Source organism: Boleophthalmus pectinirostris, unplaced genomic scaffold, assembly GCF_026225935.1.
Source record: "Boleophthalmus pectinirostris isolate CB_2022bp ecotype Guang Dong unplaced genomic scaffold, ASM2622593v1 HiC_scaffold_360, whole genome shotgun sequence".
Taxonomy (NCBI): Eukaryota; Metazoa; Chordata; class Actinopteri; order Gobiiformes; family Gobiidae; genus Boleophthalmus; species Boleophthalmus pectinirostris.
The window spans coordinates 3,494-25,000 of record NW_026571337.1 but is presented as its reverse complement, the minus strand read 5'-3'; the positions used below and the strand labels follow the sequence as shown (position 1 = coordinate 25,000).

Here is a 21,507-nt window from a genome sequence, read left to right as displayed (position 1 = left end):
ACATCATACTTACCTATACTATATATACTGTGTGAACTGATGAGAAATGTTGGAAGATACAAGTTTGAATCAAACGATCAAACTAAACCAAATTTCAAAAAATGTGCTAAAACTATTGAAAAAGACTAATTCCATATTGTGCAGCATATAAGACAAAGCCAGAAACCACCTCCTTATCTGCATGAAAAAAAGTACTTAACAAGTAGTAAGAAGCTGTCAAAGCAGCTTAGTTTAGAGTGGGTTTAACAGTTAAGTCAACTGTCAAGGCGATGATAGTCAAGAAAAAAAAAGTCAAAGAAAAATGTCAAAGAACTTAAGATACTCATTTAAAAAGCACATTTCGTCCTGGAGCTAAATTATTAAAATACTTACATGCCATGTTTTACCATTTTAACCAGCAGAGGGCACTGTAAAATCACTTTAGCTCTGTAAGTATTTTATCCCTTCTTGTTTGTCTGCTAAAAGGTGCTCCATGTGACTTCTCTGATGAAGGGTCTACTTCTTGTCTCCATGGATGCTATTGCTTTGGCTGAGAAGATTCCATAGTATGTATTAAACGTATCAGAAAAGGTTAGATATGTGAGTCATAGTTAGAATACATGTTTTTCAAAAGTATTTAGTTAGCAGTTAAAATACCCGTGACTGAATAAATGCAATGTAAGATTAATGCTTTACAATGGAACATTGCAAGAAAAGCAATTACATTTTCACGGACACAAGCACCACAAACCCTCCAAGAGGAATGTTACATAAAGTTAAATGACTCATCTTAATTTTCAATCATCACACCAAGGTCATGTTAAGAATTACACATGGATTTTTTTCTTCAGATTTTTTTTTTTATTCCATAATCCATTCTTTACAATCACCCATCAATCATATCCATATCTTTACCTCAAACAGTCACACTCCACTTTGACTGTATAATACAACTCTGATAGACTTTAAAAACATGGCACCATCACATGGGAAGGGAGCATGTGTCAGGGAAGATCTTGAATAGGCGATTTAACAAAAATACTTCCTTTAAAAATGTCCATAAATCAATCTGGATATACTCTAGGGATAGAATTTACTCTCTGCAAAGTCTACCTGGGGAACGTTGCATAGTCGAGGGTCAACAATGATAAAATAGCAGATAAGTTAAAAGGTAAGAAAGGTAAAAATTAAAATACCCCAAATTATTACAATTTGGGGTTCACATACTGTTAAGTGTTGTCATATTGAAGCTTTGTAACTGGGTAAAACGTTTTTTAAAAAATCTTTGTGCAAATGTAACTTAAAATACCCACAGCAATCATGTGTATGATCATAATAAAAATCTCCCAAGCAAAACTTCAATGTTCAATGTCAATTCTTTCAAAGTGCCACTCAATGACCATCGTTTTAAATTCCTTTAGCAAATATTCCACTCTCTTGACATAACCTGCTTAGAAAAATACTGTTACCTTAGTGGCTAGTTAAAGCTCCAATCTGATAACCTGAAAAACTTGGATCGTGCACTTAAAAATCTTTCATTGCCACATCTGTACATTGATCTCGGGGCGGATTTTTCAGTCAAATCCTTGTTGTAAGTTTTCAAGCAAGCAAAGGGGCATCCCAGCTTATAAAAAAGTGTCTTAAAATAATTTGCCAAGCATGTTAAAAAAAAAAAGTTAACTAAACGAACTGCACCCAGTCTTTGCTCGCTGGTTTTTGTTTAGTCTTTCCAAGGATATCAACATTTCCCTTTCTCTTCAGTCTTGCATACATTCATTCACTGTCCCCCGGCCTGTGTCCAAGCGTCGTTTGCGAACACGAGAGAAATTATTTGCACTTGTTTAAAGCCAAAATTCTCCTTTCTGTTCGTTCTCTCTAGTTTCATCAGCAGCTTCATGTGCGGACACCTGCCCAGCCCCAAGTCTCAGTCCACCCACAGGGACGCTCAGCACTGTGCACCAGGGTCACCGGAACTCGTAGATGGCTGCGCTGTGTTCAGGGACATGGGTGAGGTTTAAGGACTGGTACCTGCAACAAGCAAATGCAAGAAGTCAACTTTTAAAAGGGCCATTTTACACTATTTTCTGATTTCTGTTATAATGTAGACCCTGCATATTTGGCTCTTTTTTTCAAACAGAAAACACTCTGTTCCACCTTGTGATGTCATTTGGTGCTTCACCGTGTTTTTAAATGCTATAAACCTTCACTAGAATCATTTGGATAATTTTAGCCCCGGAATTGCCACTGTCTACTGAACTAAAGATAAAAGGTAGTTATTAACTTGAAAACTACTGCTTGATGACACCACAAGGTGGAACAGAGCATTTTGAGCTTTGGCGATGTAGACAGACTAATAACAAAAGGTTAGTCAAACGTGTGAATGAAACAAAACTCAACTCCACATTTTTGAGGAGGTAGGATCCATAGAGAATGGGGTTAACAAAAAGGAGCTTACTCTGAGATAATGACCCTTTGAAGAACATGTTAGTTCAGGTCATATTTCATTGTAATAAGGTTATATTTTTAGATATATGTTGGTCACTTTTACATTTTAAGTTCAATGTTCAATTGTGGAAAAATAACAATACTAGTTACATTTGTTATATTTGAAATCATGATTATTTAAACAATAATTTGTGCACAGAGAGGGTAGTGCATCAGCATACTTAAATTTTAGTGAACAAACTGACATGAAATGAAAGGAGGTGTATCTAGCCTAAAATAGATTTCTACAAATTAAATCTCCAACCTTTGGACAACTTTTTCACTCACAGAAAAATACTTGTGCATAGAATTCAACTCAAAGTTGGTGTAAATAATCATTCATTTTACTAATTAATTGCACAGCCCTAAAATTTTGTTAAATAATTCTGTTTCCAATAGTTGCTGGCATAAAATTAATTAACATCATTTCATTCTTTAGATCATGGCAACTACAAGCTATTACTATCCAGTAATCACACACCACATTAATCAATCAATTCTGCCTACTTTATCCTTTGAATTACTCTTGGCTTTTTAAACCCCAGAAATCAATTCTTGGCACAAACCTTATTTGGTCTCAAAATTTGGCAAAGGTTTCTTAGAGCTTAAGATGTTCTCTCTTCACGAATCAAATCCCAGGTCTTATGACAAGACAAGGAAGTCACTTGACATTTTATACCAAAGTTTGCCTGGCTAGACTTTTAAGGTTTAAGGTTTTATTTGTTTAGCCTGAAACTGTTAATTTGGTAACCCACTAAATGATTTTGTCTACAATGTATGCATTAGTATACAAGTTGTTCTTTTGTTGCAGGCTTGTTGCACTTTACATAATTATATCCTTATGGGAATGTTACCATTCAGAGCTTCTGTGATAGTAGTAGCCCTCAATTGTTGCTGTGGATTTCTGGAAGCAAATGTAGTAAAATCCTGCAAACGAAGCTCCACTGATGTCTTTAATAGTGTGGTCAGGCACGAGAAACTGTTCCTGTACCCAGAAGAAAAACATGAGAGACAGTTCACAGCAAACAGAAACTAGTTAAAATGAGGACAATACCTTCCATCGCATAAAAATATAGTCAGAGTTTTTCAGATCCTCATAGTCAAAATCATCCGAGTTGAATGTCTTTGCATACTGGTAGAAAGCTTGGAACTTGCCCTGAATAACGACAAGAAAATGAGGCCACTGTGATCCAAATAATCAAAGGTAAAGATGATTGCTCCTACCCAGTGCTTTCGGTCAACGTCTTCATCAGCATCCCATTTCCGTGTAAGGAAGGGGCGCTTTCTGCTTATGATTTCACCAGCAAAGAATGTGGTCAAAGTGGGGTATTCCTATAAGACAAATCATGCATTTAATGGAAAAACATATATCGATATATGCATGAACTAGTAATGACATTTCCAAATGGATATTACTTATATGGTTAGTGATGTACTGGTACTGTAGTCTATGTATGGGGCTGAATAATTCATGTTTGTGGTGTATATCACTCCTCTCACCTCTGTCAGGCCCTTGATCTTAAGGTAACCACACAAGTAGGAATCTTCCATGGTCACATGCTACATGTGAACAACAGAGCAGAATGTTACAGGCATATACACAGGCCTAGAGAGAAGTTAGTCTTCATTAATAATCACATGCAATTTTGGTTACCATTAAACTCAATCGTTTGCCTTTGCACGTTTTTACTCCATATAGTGGAAATGAAGAGCCTGATTTTGCAAAGAAAACATGGCGTGTATACATCTGATTATGGCGTGTGTATGGATATTCAATTGCGTTTTCGCCTTTTAGAGTGCATAGCCCCTAATTGTTAAAACAAGGCTATCAGAAAGTCGTAAACAGAGCCACAATCGTAGCTAGCACAGGCCAGTGCTCATTGATTTTCCAGCTGTCAATCACTACCGTGGTTTGACAGATCGCCAAAGCCCACTGACAGCTCGATTGAATTTTACAAACATAGCTTCACTGTCTTACCTGTAAAACTACTTCCACGTCATACGAGTTTCCTTTGCTCTTTTGGTGCCCCCTGAACTTGGATCCGCTGTACAGCAGCGACGTGACCACCCCGGGCTGCTGCGTGTTGATCGGGGGCGGCGGGATAAGCGAGGCCGAGGATACGAAGGCCGCAGCGGGGGACTCGCTTACGTATCCAGCGGGGACAGGCATGGCTCCCGCTTTGCTGGTCGGGCACTGACCGCAGTCAATAGCCGTATGAACTGGTGGTTCCCTGGGCGCCTACACTAAGGTAGAAAACACTAATAGGGCCCAACGACATCCAAAATCGGCGTGATTTCGCCACTGTTTAGTTTACCACTCACCAGCCTCCCTGAAAAGTAAGTAGAGTACGACGCGGCGTTTTGGACAGAGCATCCACCCCTCTGATTGGGCAATCGAATCAACGTTTCAACACTTAAAGCGATGATTGGTTAAAATTGCGGAAACGTCTGTGTCATGTTTTGAGTGTAGTTTTATTGGGCTGTTCGGAACATTATGTGAATACGGCTAAAAACTACATTTCCAATAATGTTGGAACTAATAGTTTTCTGTTAAAGAAGGAAGGTCACATGCGTGATTTTGAGCAACGAGCTACAGCGAAGCATCATAGATCACAAAGCATATTATGCTGTAACAAAAGCTATAGTTGTTGTTTTAACAATGCTGTCTTTTGTAGACGTGAAGCTGATTTAAATGGACAGTAAATCTACGACGTTTTTGTGATTATTTTGGCTAGCTGCCTAATGCTTTTCTTCCAAAATGTTGCGGAATATACTACAATTCAACATCGGGCTTAAGAATGCTTGGTTGCATAGTAAAAGGTTTCCATGCAAGCAGCCTCTATCTTATATGAGGTACTCTACAGCACCTGGTAAGTGATCCCAACGACGATTGAAGATCTTATGCTTTCATGCCCAACACATTGTACCCTCACGAGATTGTTTCATTAGTTGTTATGTTGTTGTTGTTTATTAGAAAGAAAACGGTTCTATCAAAATGTCAGCATATCACAGAGTGATAGTAAGTACCAAACCTGACCATTTTATCAATGAAGTACATCATGCATAAGTGTTTTCTTGTTCATTCGAACCAACCCGAATCCTCTTGTAGATGGTTTGTATGAGATAAATTTGGACAAAAGGAAACTGAAAACTCCTGGAGGAAAGTTGTTCACAGCACCAAATGAAGCCCTGGCTATCGCCGTAGCAACTGAGTGGGATGCTCAACAAGACACACTGAAGTTTTACACCATGCACCTGGTAACACAACACTGTTCTAAAAAAAACTTGATTAAAGTAGACTTGTTTTGTGAAATCAATATTTAACCATATTTTTCATCTATAGACAACCCTATGCAACACTGCTTTAGACAATCCCACGCAACGTGATGAAGACCAAATGATCAAAGCTGCACTTAAGTATCTAGAGACTGACACAGTATGGTAATGCATTTTAATAATTACCTCCGCCAAGGAGGTTATGTTTTTGCCGGTGTTTGTCTGTTTGTTTGTCTGTTAGCAACATAACTCAAAAAGTTATGGATTTTGATGAAATTTTCAGGATTTGTTGGAAATGTGAAAAGGAAGAACTGATTTCATTTTGGGGGTGATCTGGAAGAAATCCTGGATTCTGGATCACTTTGAAATTTTAGTTAACATTGTGGTAAATGGGGCCAAAAATTTTGTTTCTCAATATCTCGGTTAATTATTGACCAAACCCCATGAAATTTGACTCAGGGATGGACAATCGGATCCTCTTTCATATTCCAAATTGAAAGATACAAGACAAATATTTATGGAAAACACAATTAATATGAGGGGGACTGTAGTCCTTGGCGGAGGTCTGCGCTCTCTGAGTGCTTTTCTAAGTGCTTTTCTAGTTATTAATATTTTATTTTGTACTTTTTTTGTTCTCTGTTGTATCGCTTGTGGCTATACTAACATTGTTGATCCTGCAGTTACAGAGTTGAAGAGCCTTACGGTTTAGTAGATCTTCAGATCAATGAGTGGGACCCTGTACTTCACTGGATTGAGAACAGGTATGCTCTAGTGCAGCACATTGAACAATTATGTTATGTTAAGACAACAATTAACATGGTGACTTAAAGTCTTTTGCTTTTGCATTTTTGTAGATATAATGTCACTATTGGTTCATCCCCCAGTATTTTGGGGCCTGAGATTCCTGAAGCAACTAAAGATACATTCAGACAACAGCTCAAATCTTACAACTTTTGGTCCCTGACAGGTAAAAAAAAATACTTTAAGACCAACGATAATCCATATTTTTCTAAAATATTGTGGCTAAGAGAATTCCAATGAAGATAAGATGATAACCTTTGCAACATGAAGCATACTTTTTTGTACCGTATTTTCTGGGCTATCTTAAGCCTCTAACCCCATCAAAAAATGACCGCATGCCCCGCAAGCTAGAGCGCCCTATACACGAATCCACTCTGGTGTCCCAGCACGACTTCAGTAAACTACAAAGCCGCAGCGCACGCAAACACGCACGCAGCAGACAGTGACCGCACAGCGAAAAACACCTGCAGCCACATTTATCACTCCACGCAGACGAGGTACGTATCGAACCGAAAAAGCGAGTTCAATGTGCCTTTCTGAGCCACAACTGAACAACTGACTCACTGCGAACACGCCAACAATCCAGTGGTCCCAGACAGCATCCACCCGACACGCCACAACTGAACAAAGCCCAGAGTCACCGTGAAGGCGCCAAACAAAGTCCGACTGAGCCGTCTAACTGTTGTGTTTCGTTTAAAGTCCGGTGCGGTTTATTTGTGAAAAAGTTCGAAAATAGACCATTTAATGACTTATAATCTTCGTCTTATAATCCAGAGCGCCTAATAGCCCGTAAAATATGGTAATCATATTATTACACTACTATGTATAAAATGTGGACTTTTGTTTACTTGACTAAAATGCTTGTCATGTTATGTATCTTAAAATTACATACTGAAGCCTTTGATGAAGTAAACAAAAATATAAAGGAAATGATTGGTTACCTCATGTTGGCTCAAACCTTTATTGGCAGAACAGAACACCCAAATATGGGCAACACTCGAGGCCTGAATGCACAAGAACAGGATTACTCAAATATAAATGAATCACTCAAAATAAAACTTTTAGTATGCTAATGATGAGGGAAAACCATTATAATGAATGTAAAATCTTATAAAAGTAGATTCTGAATAATGTCTTCTTTCAACATGCAGGCCTTGAGTACGTGATCACTCAGCTGAAGTCTGTTGTGCTGGCTCTCGCTATGATTGACCGACACCTGTCTGTAGAGAAAGCTGTGCTGCTCTCAAGACTAGAGGAGGAGTTTCAGGTATACTCCCATATAACCATTGCACATAATAGAAAAATCTTTTCAGTATATTTTCTCATTATTTTACACTTTCTGTGTTATTAGATCCGCCAGTGGGGGAATGTGGAGTGGGCCCACGATTATGACATGTATGAACTGAGAGCACGGACTGCTGCTGGAGCCCTTTTTGTCCAGCTGTCTTCTGAGACTTCATCTGTTAAGCGCAAACTTTTACAAGATTAAAAAGTAAAGCTTTCACAAAAGTAGTGACTGGACTTCTCAATCTCTAGACCAGCCAGACCCAAACATGTTTACTCTGTGTCTTTGACCGACATTCATCTCACTCTGACCATCTTCTCCTGCAGTGTTTTTGTGGCAGCTGTCAAATGTGACTCCAGACTGAGCTCTGTCAGCTCGCAGTCATCTGTGGTTCTGGATGTTGCACGGGTTCTCAAAGAGTGACTCACATTGTTTTGTATTAGAATGTGCTGTTCTGTGCACATTACACTCTGAACTGTGATACAATAAAGCAGATAATTGAAACATGAGACACAGGACCAGTAGGTTCAAGTTCATGGTTATAAGGATATGCTATTATTGAATGTCGTCATACCATGAATTACTGACAAGACAAGTCAAGACAAATAAATAACTTATAACCTGTCATGTTTTGTTTTCCATTTTAATCAGGTGAGGTGACTGACACAAACTTTATCCCCTTTGTTATTGAGGAGATATTCGTTGCTATGTGATCATCCGCATGTCTAAAATTAGGGCATCAGTCATAAAACGCATGGGTTTATTGACGCAACCTTTGCCTGGCTTTTATTTACAATCGCCACACTCATTATGATTGACAGCGTGACAAACCAGTTAATGTACAGAACAGAGATTTGTGACCAATCACATTGCGCGGTGGGCGGGTCGATGCAGAGCGTTTCCTCATGTATCTTCTTCATTCCATGGACTGACTTGTTTGTTGTCGACCAAGATGGAGTTCCTTTTGGGAAATCCTTTCAGTACTCCGGCTGGACATTGCATTGGTATGTATCCGCTCAATTTACAGGTGACTGTCAGAGGTAATTGATGTAAATGCCATTGATAATTGTGTGGTCAGCGCTGCTTCATGCTCGCCCTGTTCAATAAAGCCACCACGTTAGCCACCTAGCCGCTAGCTGCGTTATATCCTCTGTCATCTTGTTAGCCAAACCATCTAAGCATAATTTATTCTACATATTTTAAACTCCAACCACAGTTAACCACTCATCACGTTTCATGTTTATACTAATTTTAATTGTAACATCCTTGCGTGTTCTCAGATCACTATATTCCGCTTGTCACTGTAACTGTTTACCCAGTAGCAAATCCATTTAAAACGTTATCTCAAATGTCTTTCAGAAAGAGCTACAGATGGATCCCTGCAGAGTGAAGACTGGACCCTTAACATGGAGATCTGTGATATTATAAACGAAACAGAGGACGGGTGAGTAGTATGTTCAATGAAAAGCCAAGCTCTTTCCGCGTGTGTAATTCATTAACTCTTTTGTATCCATGTGGAGAGAATAGTTCCTTATTGACATAATTCATTGGTGTCGCGAACTTTTGCCTTTTTGAATAGCAGCAAATGGGAAAGGCGTGGTTGTCTGTGGTTGTGTGTGGTTGTGCGCTTTATGCAAGGCCCTGCTTCTTATCTCATTGGTCTTTTAACCTTGATCTGTATGTTTTAAGCTGCTATGTGAAATACAACCTGTGTCTCCATTGCTGGCAGTCTAGTCACTCCCTATTTGCTTGCTTTTGATAAGGTTACCTTAAATCTTACCGGCACAACTTTACTGTATTGCAGTTTTTGGCAATACTAGGGCTTTGTGATTTTGGAAATAAATGGAATTGTGATTGGATTTGCGATTTATGTTTGAAAAGTATTCTTTGTTTGGACATTGTTAATGGCCCTAATGTTTCAGAGAAAACTAAAATATGAACTGATAGACTAATTAAAGAATTCTATGATTTGTAAAACATGTTTGTAGAAGTCTAAACTACAGGTACAAGATTTTTTCCTATAAAAAGCCATTCTTTTATCAAAATAATTGCAGCCTTTGTGATTTGATAATTGTGCCAACTCACTTACAATATAGTGTGCAGTCTTATTAACTAGGTTCACATCCATGCTATGAGTACCCTTCTATTCACCTCACACTAGCAGGTTAATTATTGCTTAGTTACAAGAACCCCACTGTCGTCTTTCTCAAACCAATAGCTAAGCCAAATTTTAAACCTCGCCTTTCTAGTTAATCAACATATTGCTACACTTGTAGGATTTGATTGTATCACCACACCGTCATTTAAGTCTGTATTCATTTGTAACTCATAACTCGATCATATACTTTGCTTATTGACTGCTTCTTTTCAATGTATGCAGGCCAAAGGATGCTATTAGGGCGGTAAAGAAGAGGCTAAATGGCAACAAGAACTACAGAGAAGTGATGCTGACTTTAACGGTAAGGCAGGGTATTGTAGTAGTCCTTTTGTAGTCCACACAAGAGGAGTGTAACATACCTACACACATATTTGCTTGGTTTAATCTATCTGTTTTTAGGTTTTGGAGACATGTGTGAAGAACTGTGGCCATCGTTTCCATGCGTTGGTCACAAGCCGGGATTTTGTTGATGGTGTTCTTGTAAAGATTATCTCCCCGAAGAACAATCCACCCACAATAGTTCAAGATAAGGTCCTCGCCCTGATTCAGGTAACAGCTCTAAAATCTATCTGATAAGCTTGTTATCTTTCAACATGTATTCCTCAAGGGTTGACCCAAGTGTTTTAAAGAAATTAGATGAAAAGCAAAGAAGGCAAGTCTGCGGTGATGTGTTTGTTAACAGTGCAGTCTATGGCAGGGTCCCAGGTATAGCACAGTAGCTCCAGTTACCTGTTGGAGCTCAGGTAACCACCCGACTTGTGAGGGCTGCTCTTATTACCCTCCCTGGGCCTCAGCATGGGCTCAGGTGGGAGTAGCAGTAGACAGGTGGGGAGGACTCAGGAGACAGTATCCTCACAGTTGTGTTTTGTTTGTGATGAGAAGGTCATCTGGGGAAACTATAGGGGGACAGCTCGTCTTGCCCTGTCCTTTTTGAAAGTGATGATGAGGTAGTGGCATGATGATAAATAAGGCAAAAGCAGTAGGAAGTGTTATAATTGAAACATTAATATGACAAGTTGTTCTAACATTGAAGTGTTTTGAGTGAATATCCCTCTGCCTAGAAGTAGTCATTTTATACTTGCATGTGTTGAATTTAAGAGTGTATATTTTAGTTTGATGGTGACTCTGGGTAAATTGGATGTTTCTTCTTAGTTTTATCAAATTTGAAATATTTCTTTTAAAATAAACTTAAAGCTTTAGGTAATGTTGTGTGCGTTTTAATTACATTTCCAAAGGTTACATTTTGGACAATTAAAAGTCTCTTTATGTTAATTACTTTGATTTAAGACTGAGATGTGGATAAAAATATGTTTTTAGTAATGAGTCATTGAAAATCCAAAAGCCAGTAGAAAAGCTTAGTTGTTTGTGGCTTGTTATTGTTCAGAGGCAACAGAAATGATACCAAAGCAAACCTCTTTGCCAACACGCTTGCTCACTCTGCCTTGTTTACAGTGCAGCTCTGACTTTAATGCTGCTTATTGTACTGAGATGCAACATCTGTTTTAACTCTTTGTTGACCAGGCCTGGGCAGATGCATTCAGGAGCAGTCCCGATCTCACAGGTGTGGTGCAGATTTATGAGGAGATGAAGAGGAAAGGCATCGAGTTCCCCAATTCAGAGATGGAGACCCTGTCCCCTATTCACACACCTCAGAGGGTATTGCTATCTACTAATATTAGATAAAATCAACCTTATTATTGCCCTACATTAATAGCTATTTTCTTTGATTGGTTTTAGGCAGCTTCAGCTCCAGAGGGTGACTCTACTCTTCATAAGTTCAACACAGTGTCCCAGCCCACATCTGACACTGTCCCACCAGCCTACAACACTGCTCAGGTCCCCAACATCCTCTCTGCTGGAACCATCAACCCCACACCAGAACAGGTATACATTTCATTGAATACATGGGGAATTCTATTATACTGTTCTTTTCTTTTACTGAAGTAATAAGTAATTGCAGTCACACAATGCAATCTACAAACTGTAGATCTTAGTATCTGATTTGTTTGATTTTTCCATTCAATCTAGGGACAAGTTCGTCAGCAACAAAATAGAGTCAAATGCTATGCAAAAGAAATCAGAACACCACATGCAATGTCTGTTGCTGTGGCTCTGTGTCAGTGATCCTTATTGCCTTTCCTATGGTTAGAGGTATAAATGTAGCTTCATGCTATAAGTTGTATTTTATTGAAAGGCCAATATATTGCTCATCATTTGTTAAATGCACATGTAAGCAGATGTAAGGCATATATAGAGAAACATTTTGGCATATTCCTGATGATGTTAAAATATTGTGTTTTAATATTGTTATCATATAATGCAAAGAATATATGAATTTGTGACAATATCACCGCTACTTGAAAGCATTAAGATGTACACTACCAAAATTTTGGACACACACTCATTCATTCTTTTTCTTCACTTTTTATTTTACTCTCTGCATTTTATATACATACAGAAGATGTCAAATATGAAGCAAGATGTATGGAATTCCATATATTTTGTTTCATATATTGATGTCTTCCATCTGTAGGTCATATAAACGTAATAATAATGAAGAAAATCATTGAATAAGATGGTGTCCAAACTTTTGACTGGTAGTGTACTTTTAAAACTGTGTTGTAGTTGATGTACTTCAAACAAAAACTCAAAATGTTCTCCATTTGTCAGATCTGCAGGCTGCGCAGTGAACTGGATATAGTGCGTGGAAACACTAAGGTGATGTCTGAGATGTTGACGGAGATGGTCCCTGGGCAGGAAGATGCGTCTGACTACGAACTACTACAGGCAAGTCACAATGTTATAAATATTTTGTATTTATATCAATTCTTATAATTCTATGTAATTTCCTCCTACACCTGACTAAAATACCCCCATACTGAAGCTGTTTTGAACCCTTTGGAGGATAAACAAATGGCTGACAATGTAGTCCAATTTACTCTAATTGCAAATAATAAGGAACTATACACAGATTTCAAATCCTCCTAAGATTGTTTTGGTAAATACAAAGAGGAGTAAAGCTGCCGTCTTCACCATTTTTATTTTGCAGCTGAAGAAGCCAATATCTCTAAGAACAAGATTTAGTTTAGTTGTTTTTTAAATATCTGGGTTTGGTGTATAAACTGATCCTCCAAATAAGGGCTTTTTAGCTTTTCCTTTATGTTTTTCATCCCTTTGGAAAAACTAAAGGGGTTTAAGACAAGGATAATTTCTCAAACTTTGCTGCTTGTTGTTTTCAGGAGTTGAACCGGACTTGCAGAGCGATGCAGCAGAGAATAGTGGAGCTCATCTCCTGTGTTTCCAACGAGTCTGTCACAGAGGAGCTGCTACATGTCAATGACGACCTCAACAACATCTTTTTGCGCTTTGAGAGGTTTATCACACAAGCACCTACTAATACATTGCACCTGCCAATACACTGCACCTGACAATAAACTGAGTACATGCTGTGTTTTCTGCAGGTACGAGAGGTTTAGGTCTGGCCGGACCACAGCACAGAGCGTCAACAATGGGGTGAGTCAGCAGTTGTTGCTGTGCCGACGTGAAATGACTGGTCTGAATCATCCAGCCATGCTCCACATTGCACCTCACATTCCAGTAGTGTAAACTGTTAGATGGCACTACTGTACTGAGTGCTCACATGGTGTTCATTGTTGACATGCTTAATTAAAGAAAACAAAAGCCATAGTATACATCGGGTTTGTTGTATTAGGGCTGTGAAATCAGTCAAATTTTAATTAAGATAGATTTAGTCATTTCTAATTGTCACTGATATGCTTGGATCTTTTTAAGTGAGAGGACCACAGCCAATTCTTTATCATTAAAAGCGTGTAGTTTATAGCAGAGTTCAGACTTGTACTCTTCAATATGAGTGGAAAAATGTGTTTAGCATGTATTTACAAAAAAAAGACAGTGACTAATGTAGGGGTGTAGGCCTTTTAGTTGTATAGTCAGTTAATCAGATGATGGTTTCTTAGGTCGCCAAAATGTGTATTGGTCAACCAGTTCATTTATATTATTAAGGATATATCTGGGACTACAGCAGAAAGGAGAAGTTGGAATGGTATTTTTGATCTTATATGTAAAAAGGCAGATTAAACTCATGATTCATAAGTCCATCTTTATACATACATCATTAGAGTTCCTAGTACTTTTCTGCTTCAGTAGCTGATTTTGCATGAAGTCTTGCGCAGTTGCGCAGTGTAGTTTAGATCAGATACATAAAGATACTAAGATTTGCCACACCCCCTTTTTAGTTGACTAACATAATTTCTGCAAATTAATTTTGTTTAAATTTTACTTGAAAAAATATTTATTGTTGTATGGCAGAAGTAAAGGTGAAATCAATTAATCAGAACCATGTATAGTATCCAGTGCACATAGCCATATTTGTATGAGTATTGTTAGGTCAGAAACTAATGAACAAAAAACACTAACAAATCAGTTTATTTATATTATAAGGATATATATGGGACTACAGCTGAAAGGAGAAGTTGGAGTGAGTCAAGTTTTGGTATTTTTGGTATTTCTAAGTAAAAAGGCAGATTAAACTCATGATTCACAAGTCTTTAAACAGACATTGTTTCCTAGTACTTTTCTGCATTAGTAGTAGTTTTGCATGAAGTCTTGTGCAGGTATAGTCCTGTGAGTGCCGTTTTAAGTCGGGTACATATAGAAATTGAAATTGTTTAGAGACCTTTGCCATGCACCCTTTTTATTTAGTTAACTAATTGGCAGGAATTATCTTACTTTTTAATTTTAATTGAGAAAATATTTTGTTTGTTCTATCTTATGATTTGTATGGCAGAAGTACGTGAAGGCAGAACCATGTTTAGCATCCAGTACACATAGCCATATTTGTTGAGTACTGTTATTGTTATTTGCACTTTTTGTTTAGTTTGTGACATCTTGTGGCTCTAAATTGTTACTTATTATAACATAAAAACATACAGATCTTGTTTACAGAAATTTATCTTTTCAGCATAAAGGATGTAACAAAAACTGAAATATTGTCATTGTACCGTCAAAGGTCTCACAATAATAATAATAATCGTGGACCATCACAATATATCGAATTACATGTCTCTTCACTTAATTTAATAGTTATGGTGGAGCAATAGCTAAAAAGAAAAAGAGATGACCTAGACCATGATCCTTTGTTCCATTTCAGTGTAGACTACATGAAGAGTTTTAAGTCCTAGTTATTTGGATTAAGTTTTGTCAAGGCATTTTTGTGGAAAAAATAGCATATTCAGTTTTGGTAGATTCCACGAAGTAAATATGTTAGCATGAGTTGTATATTGTGAAAATATCATACAGAGAATAATATTATTAAAGGTCTTGAAGCACCACTTTGAATTAACCGTGCCCCAGTTTGTCTTGAGAGGTTGACTGTGCTTCAGTGGCTGCTGGCTTTCTGTCTAATTAAGCATGTTAAAGTTCCATAGTTACCATGCCACTGCGTTTTTCAGTTCCTGCACAGGCATGCTAATGTGTTCACTGTGTGTCCCTTTCTGCTCTTTTCCGTTCTCTAACCTTGGCTAGCTGAGACAGGCAAGTATGAATAAACCGCACCAAGGCTACCTAGCTGACCGCTGTCACCCTCGGCAACAGTTGAAACATGGCTAAATAATATGGGCTCCATCTACACCAGAGTCCTTTCCTCCCATATGGCATGTTTTGACAGTGCAGCCCTCAGTCAGTCAATGATAACCGTGAACATGAAGGTGCACTGACAGCTGAGTTCAAATATGGGCAGATTAACTGTCATATGGCATTTATAGTTTGTCAGTCACAAATATGCAAAGTAGTAATGACAGCTTGGCCCTTTGAAAGCCCAGTTAACCCCTTTCTGTTCCTGCTGTAGTTTCACTTTCTTTAGGGGATAATGGCGAGTATTGAAGCACAATTTTGGCAAGATTTTATTAACAATCCCCATAAGAAAGTTGATTTGTCTCCCTGTTTATTTCCAATGACATGCTCCTTGTAATCTTTTCAAAATTTCACTGTAGTTCATAGTAAGGCTTCATCCAGTCTAACCCAGCATTCCCTTTGCTTTTTCTGCCTATGACTTGCTTTTAGACATAGATTATCTCTTGTGTCTCAGATTAAGTGTTGACGGTTTTGTTCAGGTTCTGAGTGAGGCCACAGAGGACAACCTGATAGACCTGGGTCCTGGGTCTCCCGCTGTGGTCAGTAACATGCCCTCCTCTCCGGCTACGCTGTCTTCTCGTCTGGCTGGCCTAGGTAAGAAATTACATAGTGGGAGTGGGATGCATTTAAATGAATGGAAAATGAGTGTGGTATGCCAGATCTGTTTTCTCTTATGGTGAAAAGGTTTGAGGATCTCTTCAAGGCTAGTTCCATAGAATCCTTTTTCATGCAGCCTTATGTTTTCTGGTGTTTTGACAGACATGGGGGCAGACAGTGTGAGCAGCACCTTGAGCTCTTTGTCCAGCAGCAAACCTGCTCCAGCACAGGACGACTTTGACGTGTTTGCACAGACCAGGACCGGGACTGTGCCTGAACCACTCAAAACGTAGGTGCACTTTAATTCCCATCTGATTTGATCTACTAAGGTCAAAGTGACAATACTCACAGAAGGAAAGAAAAAACATTCTTCATGGCTATCCCAATTAGAGCTGAACAATTGTGGAAACAGTATGTAATTGTGATTTTATTTTATTTTTTTCCAAAAAGATTTGTGATTGCAATTAGATTTGGAATTAAGGATTCAGGTCAAAGTCCACATTTTAAACAGGTCCAGGAGAATTCACATTTGAAATATGAACTGACAAACTAATACAGGAATCCCATGCATTTCAAAACATGTTTGTAAAAGTCTAAACCAGTGGCTCCCAACCCTTTTTTGCCTTAAGTAACTCCTTAAATTGGTCTAAAACTGAGATTATACCCTGGCTCAGCCAGTGGGGATCTTTTTTATGAAGTATGAATCCATTTACTAATATAATATTTAGTTTTTATGATATTGATATCCAAATCATTCTACAAAAACTCTACAAGGGTGTATAATTGCCCTTCGGAGTACATTTTATTTTCAAATTTTATTCAGTTTTTGTCCATTAAAATTGTGATTGATTGTGGTATATCTTGCAGTCCTTGATCCCATTTCAAATACTTGTTTAATTTCTAATATCTAATATCTAACTTTATAATTTCTTTGACAGCACAACAGCAGGAGCAGAGAGCTCAGGTGCTCCTCCAACCCTGAATGTCCTCCAGTCCACTGCAGCGGTGAGTCTTTGCCACAAGCCCTTTTATAATTGCACTTGTCTGAGTGAGGTCTACATTGCCCAAGCCTAGCTTTGTCTTTATTAGTAAAAAACACTTGATGCTTCTTAGATGTGCCATAGAACAAACTAAATAGGTTTCAAGAGAGATAGTATCTTTCACTCTCCATAGATTTATCCATTCGACAAAACCACTGAAACATTTTGCAGCTTGTAAATGTGTGTTTATCTGTGACACATTGATCGTCAGGGCCTGTTTTCTCATCTGAGGGACTCAATTATATCACGGTCTTTGTTTGCTATCCGTATTCCCATTCACTCTTCCATCCCCATGTTAAGCCATTTTTATTTAAGTTTTAGTTTATACTTTTAAGTTGTTGTTGACATTTATTTTAAGTTGTGTTTTTGATTTCCTTTGTTTTTGTTGTGGGATTATGTTTTCCTGTCTCCTGGCTTTGTTGCCACCCTTGCGGTCCTCATGTGGTGCCCTAGGGTGTCGGGGGCCAGGCCTCTGTCATGGATGACATAGAGGAGTGGCTGAGTACGGATGTGGTGAGCCGCCATCATTTTTTTTTAATTTCTGCTTGAATTTATTTTTTCATCACACCATTATCTGCTTTTTTATTTATTTATATTGCACTCACCACTATTTCTACTATATTTCTAATGACTAATATTTGAGTTTTGGTGGACTGACATTTACAGTTGTGAATGCATGCATCCGACGTGGTTAATTATCGACAATGATCCCAGGTCTCATTTCTAAAGCTTGTGTTTGTGACAAATAAACAGATAAACTAAAATTGACCTTTTGTTGTGGATTTGAGTCCAGAGGTGCCATCACTTTCTCTCAGGCTTTTAAAAATCCATTAAACTGAGAGGCGCACTGTGAGATGCAGCCTTTTATAGAACAGTTTTTTTGTGTGTTTTCCGCTTTTGGTTTTTCAATATTTATTCACCTTTTGTTATAAATTCTATACACATTTTTATAAATGAGAAAAAGTCCAGGGAAGTGGAAAAGGTGCAGGTCTTAAAACCACTACTTACACCTCTAATGTGATCTGGAGTCTGTATTTGTAATTTGGCTCAAAACTAAAAACAAATTTGTGGGTCTTTTGAAGTAAGCTTGTAAGTGGTAGCTTATTGGCTGTAATACTATTAGGCTGAACATCAAGTTCTGCTAAATGTACTGGCCAGCAGCACAGCATCAGAAGTATAAAGCTAAAATGTGTCAGCCCAAGACGTGTTTAAGAGGTGAACTGGAACAATTTTTTATGGTAAATGGTAAATGATCATATTTTTATATTGCGCTTTTCCACCTTCAAGGCACTCAAAGCACTTGTAATATTTACATTTTATAAAAACCTAAGAAGAATACCTTGATTAATAATAAAATGATTTGCCTAAACAAAACTTGTACAAGTGCAGGTGGTTCTCTTCAAATAATTTATTCAATCATATTAGCTAGTCAGTATTCCTCACAGTGCTGTATGGGTCACATAACAATATTACAACTACCACAGACAGCCTTACATCAGTGAGATAAATAAGAACAATGTATCAAAGATGAACAATATGATGTTGTTATGAATGATTCATTATTTAATCTATGAATGTGCCATATTTACAGAAAGGGGATGAGGGTGAAGAGGGTGTGACAAGTGAAGGTAAGTATATTGTGTTTAGTTTATTTAAAAAGATAATTTGCTTTTTTTGTGATACATGCTCAGTCATTTTTGTTCCCTTTCAGAATTCGACAAGTTTTTGGAGGAGAGAGCCAAAGCCGCAGAGATGGTCCCCACACTTCCATCACCCCCTAGTGGAGAACCGGGCGCACAGCAAGGCACCCCCAGCCGCAAGAAACCAGACCGGCCCGAAGACTCGCTGTTCGCCATGTAGACTTTGACCTGTGACCTCTCACCCCACGCCTACGACCAGCTGAGCAGCATCATCCAACCCAACGCTAAACCACACCCACGTCCTCTTTTTTAACACTACATTCAAACACCAAAAGATGAAATCCGATTGGACGATTAGTGTCCGACAATGAGGAAGTATCTGGGGCGTGGAGTTACGCTCGCTCAGCCTGTCGCGGACTGCAGAGCTTCAAGTTGCAGCTAATTCTAGAAAAGTAGAGTTTTCTAAAAACAGGCATATTTAGATGGCAGATATTTATTTTATTCATCGCCCAAGCATGCATCAACACTTCATCCAAGATAGACATTCATAACCACCTTTAGATTCTTTAGGTTGTTGTCAGTCCCTTATTATAATTGTACATCTGTAAATGGCAAATGCCAAGTATATGAGTTATATGTATATGAAAGATTTATGTAGAGTTTTTGATTTATTGGAGCAAGCTTATGTTCCTGCTGCTTTGACATAAGGGATGTACCTCATAGTGAAAGGGAGCATTAATCATTTCAAAACAAGTAAAAAAAAGGGAATGTATTGTTTTGTTTTTAATTATACATATTAAATGTATGTAGATAAGCTGCAGTTAATTTATTTGAGATTTAATTGAGATTTGATTTGCAGGTGATTTTAAAGCAGGTCTTAATTTTGCATGCTGGAGAATATTAACCATTTTGTTTTTATTTAATCACAAATTACAATATGAATTAGTTGTTTTAAAATAGATTTTTTTGAAATTCATTTTTGAGGACCAAAATTCTGCTGCTGCGAGGTGACATATGTATAAGTAATTGGGTTGTACATATAGAGCTACTTTTGACCCACAATTCATAACATCCGTGGATATGTTAAGCCTACAAACTCAGTAGAGAAAGCCGTTTGCCATTGATTCTCTTATTTCCCTACACTGACATCTTGGAAGGCGTGACCTTTTGGAACATGACATTTGTTTTCAGAAATAAGCTTGGCGTAGACAGCACTACAAATAAGACATTTACTCCCTACAATAATAAAACAATCACTGCTAGCTTAAAACAAGATTGCACTTTTGACACTTGCCTTTCCCATACTGTAAATCCGCTACACCAGTTGTAATTACTCACAAATGATAGAAATTATTGAGAAAATTATACAGAAATAATTTATTCTGTGCTTTTTTCAGTATTTTGAATCTTTTATTGTAAAAAAAAATAGATATATGTCAAGGGAAGAGTGAAATAAGTCATGTTGTAGTGTTCTTTTGATACGTTGCTGCTGCTGGCTAATGTAGTTTATTTGTTATTGCTTTGTAGGTGTTCCTGTTGGTTTCAGTGTCTCTATAGTAAACATTATACTGATTTTTAAGGAAATTGGAGCTGTAAGGAGTGGAACAAAGTATCTATCAGATGAAGAAGCAGTTCAGACCCGCCTACCTGTATGGACTGACCATACACGACTAATGAAACTCACTTTTTGACAAAGCATCTGCATTGCACAAGAGATTCCTGATTCTGTTTTATTGTTTTGGTGTTCGATGTGTGTGTGATCTCTTCCGTAAAAGGCCTCCGGTCATATGTCGTGATAACTGTAATACTCTGGGTTTCATTCAGTGTGCTGCTGTCAGTGACTTGTTCCTCACAGAACTCCTCTGCCACTGTCTGGTGTAATCTCAATGCTGTATCACAGATGGCTGTTAGACTGGACTACACTGTATGAAGAGACCTGCCCAGTGGAGGCTGCGCTGTGTGACTGCTGCTTTTCCACTTCATTTCTCTTTGTGTTGTTTGACTTATGCATGAACTCTAATAAAACATTAGCAGTGTGTGATACGGCTTGTGTGTTGTTTTTGATTTTACGAGGTCAAAATTATTAACATATTCCAGCTAATTACTTTACAACATACATTAAACAGCCATTACCCATAATTCTTTTGTTTATCAAAATAAAGTATATTTTGTACTGATTTTAATTGAAAGAGTATGGTAGCTCTGTTCTGTACTTGAAGTCATGCCTTCCTCCTTTGCATATTCTCCTGGCCGTTCCTCTGATCATAATAGGCGGAGGTGACCTGTAGTAAACCCCCTCCTTTTACCTTTGGCTCTGCACGCCATTCATAGAGGCCCTGGGCCCCTCCGTGGGGGCCTCCCCATTGGCTGTCTGGGATCGCCTCATCCCAAAACATGGCCCCTCACATTCTGCCTCAGTCACTGGAGCATTTTCCCGGTCAAACAGAAGAGGGGTGTGTTCCACTGTAAACTGCAGGCTCCCACTGCTGCAGACCACCATTTGTTGCCACATGTGCTGCTGCAGATCAGTGAGAACTTCACTATTCTGCCCTTTTCCAACGGCAAAACAAGGGTATAGGAGGATACTGGAAACCG

General features: G+C 38.2%; 3 protein-coding genes across 4 annotated transcripts; 2 read left to right on the top strand and 1 right to left on the bottom strand.

The window, feature by feature from the left end:
- Positions 1-823: 823 nt before the first annotated feature.
- On the bottom strand, positions 824-4,841 carry LOC110159676 (glucose-induced degradation protein 4 homolog). Its single transcript, XM_020924270.2, has 6 exons — positions 4,442-4,841; positions 3,964-4,023; positions 3,688-3,795; positions 3,518-3,619; positions 3,318-3,448; positions 824-2,007 (listed from the first exon to the last, which is right to left on the bottom strand). The coding sequence occupies exons 1-6, from the start codon at positions 4,631-4,633 to the stop codon at positions 1,944-1,946; spliced, it is 657 nt and encodes a 218-aa protein (XP_020779929.1). The 5' UTR covers positions 4,634-4,841; the 3' UTR covers positions 824-1,943.
- Positions 4,842-5,017: 176 nt separating this feature from the next.
- atpaf2 (ATP synthase mitochondrial F1 complex assembly factor 2) lies at positions 5,018-8,450 on the top strand. Of its 2 annotated transcripts, XM_055161174.1 has the most exons (9): positions 5,018-5,333; positions 5,438-5,482; positions 5,573-5,721; positions 5,807-5,904; positions 6,420-6,500; positions 6,594-6,706; positions 7,692-7,807; positions 7,892-8,032; positions 8,152-8,450. In XM_055161174.1, exons 1-8 carry the CDS (start codon positions 5,222-5,224, stop codon positions 8,027-8,029), a joined length of 852 nt encoding a protein of 283 aa, XP_055017149.1. In that variant the 5' UTR covers positions 5,018-5,221; the 3' UTR covers positions 8,030-8,032; positions 8,152-8,450. The 2 variants fall into 2 exon arrangements, with proteins under 2 accessions (XP_055017149.1, XP_020779928.1); XM_020924269.2 differs by having other exon boundaries at positions 5,019-5,333; positions 7,892-8,450.
- A 148-nt stretch (positions 8,451-8,598) lies between these two features.
- Positions 8,599-20,955, top strand: tom1l2 (target of myb1 like 2 membrane trafficking protein). The gene is made up of 15 exons (XM_020924123.2): positions 8,599-8,829; positions 9,185-9,269; positions 10,206-10,284; positions 10,383-10,532; positions 11,505-11,639; positions 11,721-11,867; positions 12,654-12,770; positions 13,223-13,356; positions 13,445-13,496; positions 16,115-16,229; positions 16,395-16,521; positions 17,171-17,237; positions 17,726-17,785; positions 18,864-18,900; positions 18,984-20,955. Exons 1-15 carry the CDS (start codon positions 8,778-8,780, stop codon positions 19,130-19,132), a joined length of 1,506 nt encoding a protein of 501 aa, XP_020779782.1. The 5' UTR covers positions 8,599-8,777; the 3' UTR covers positions 19,133-20,955.
- Positions 20,956-21,507: the final 552 nt, after the last annotated feature.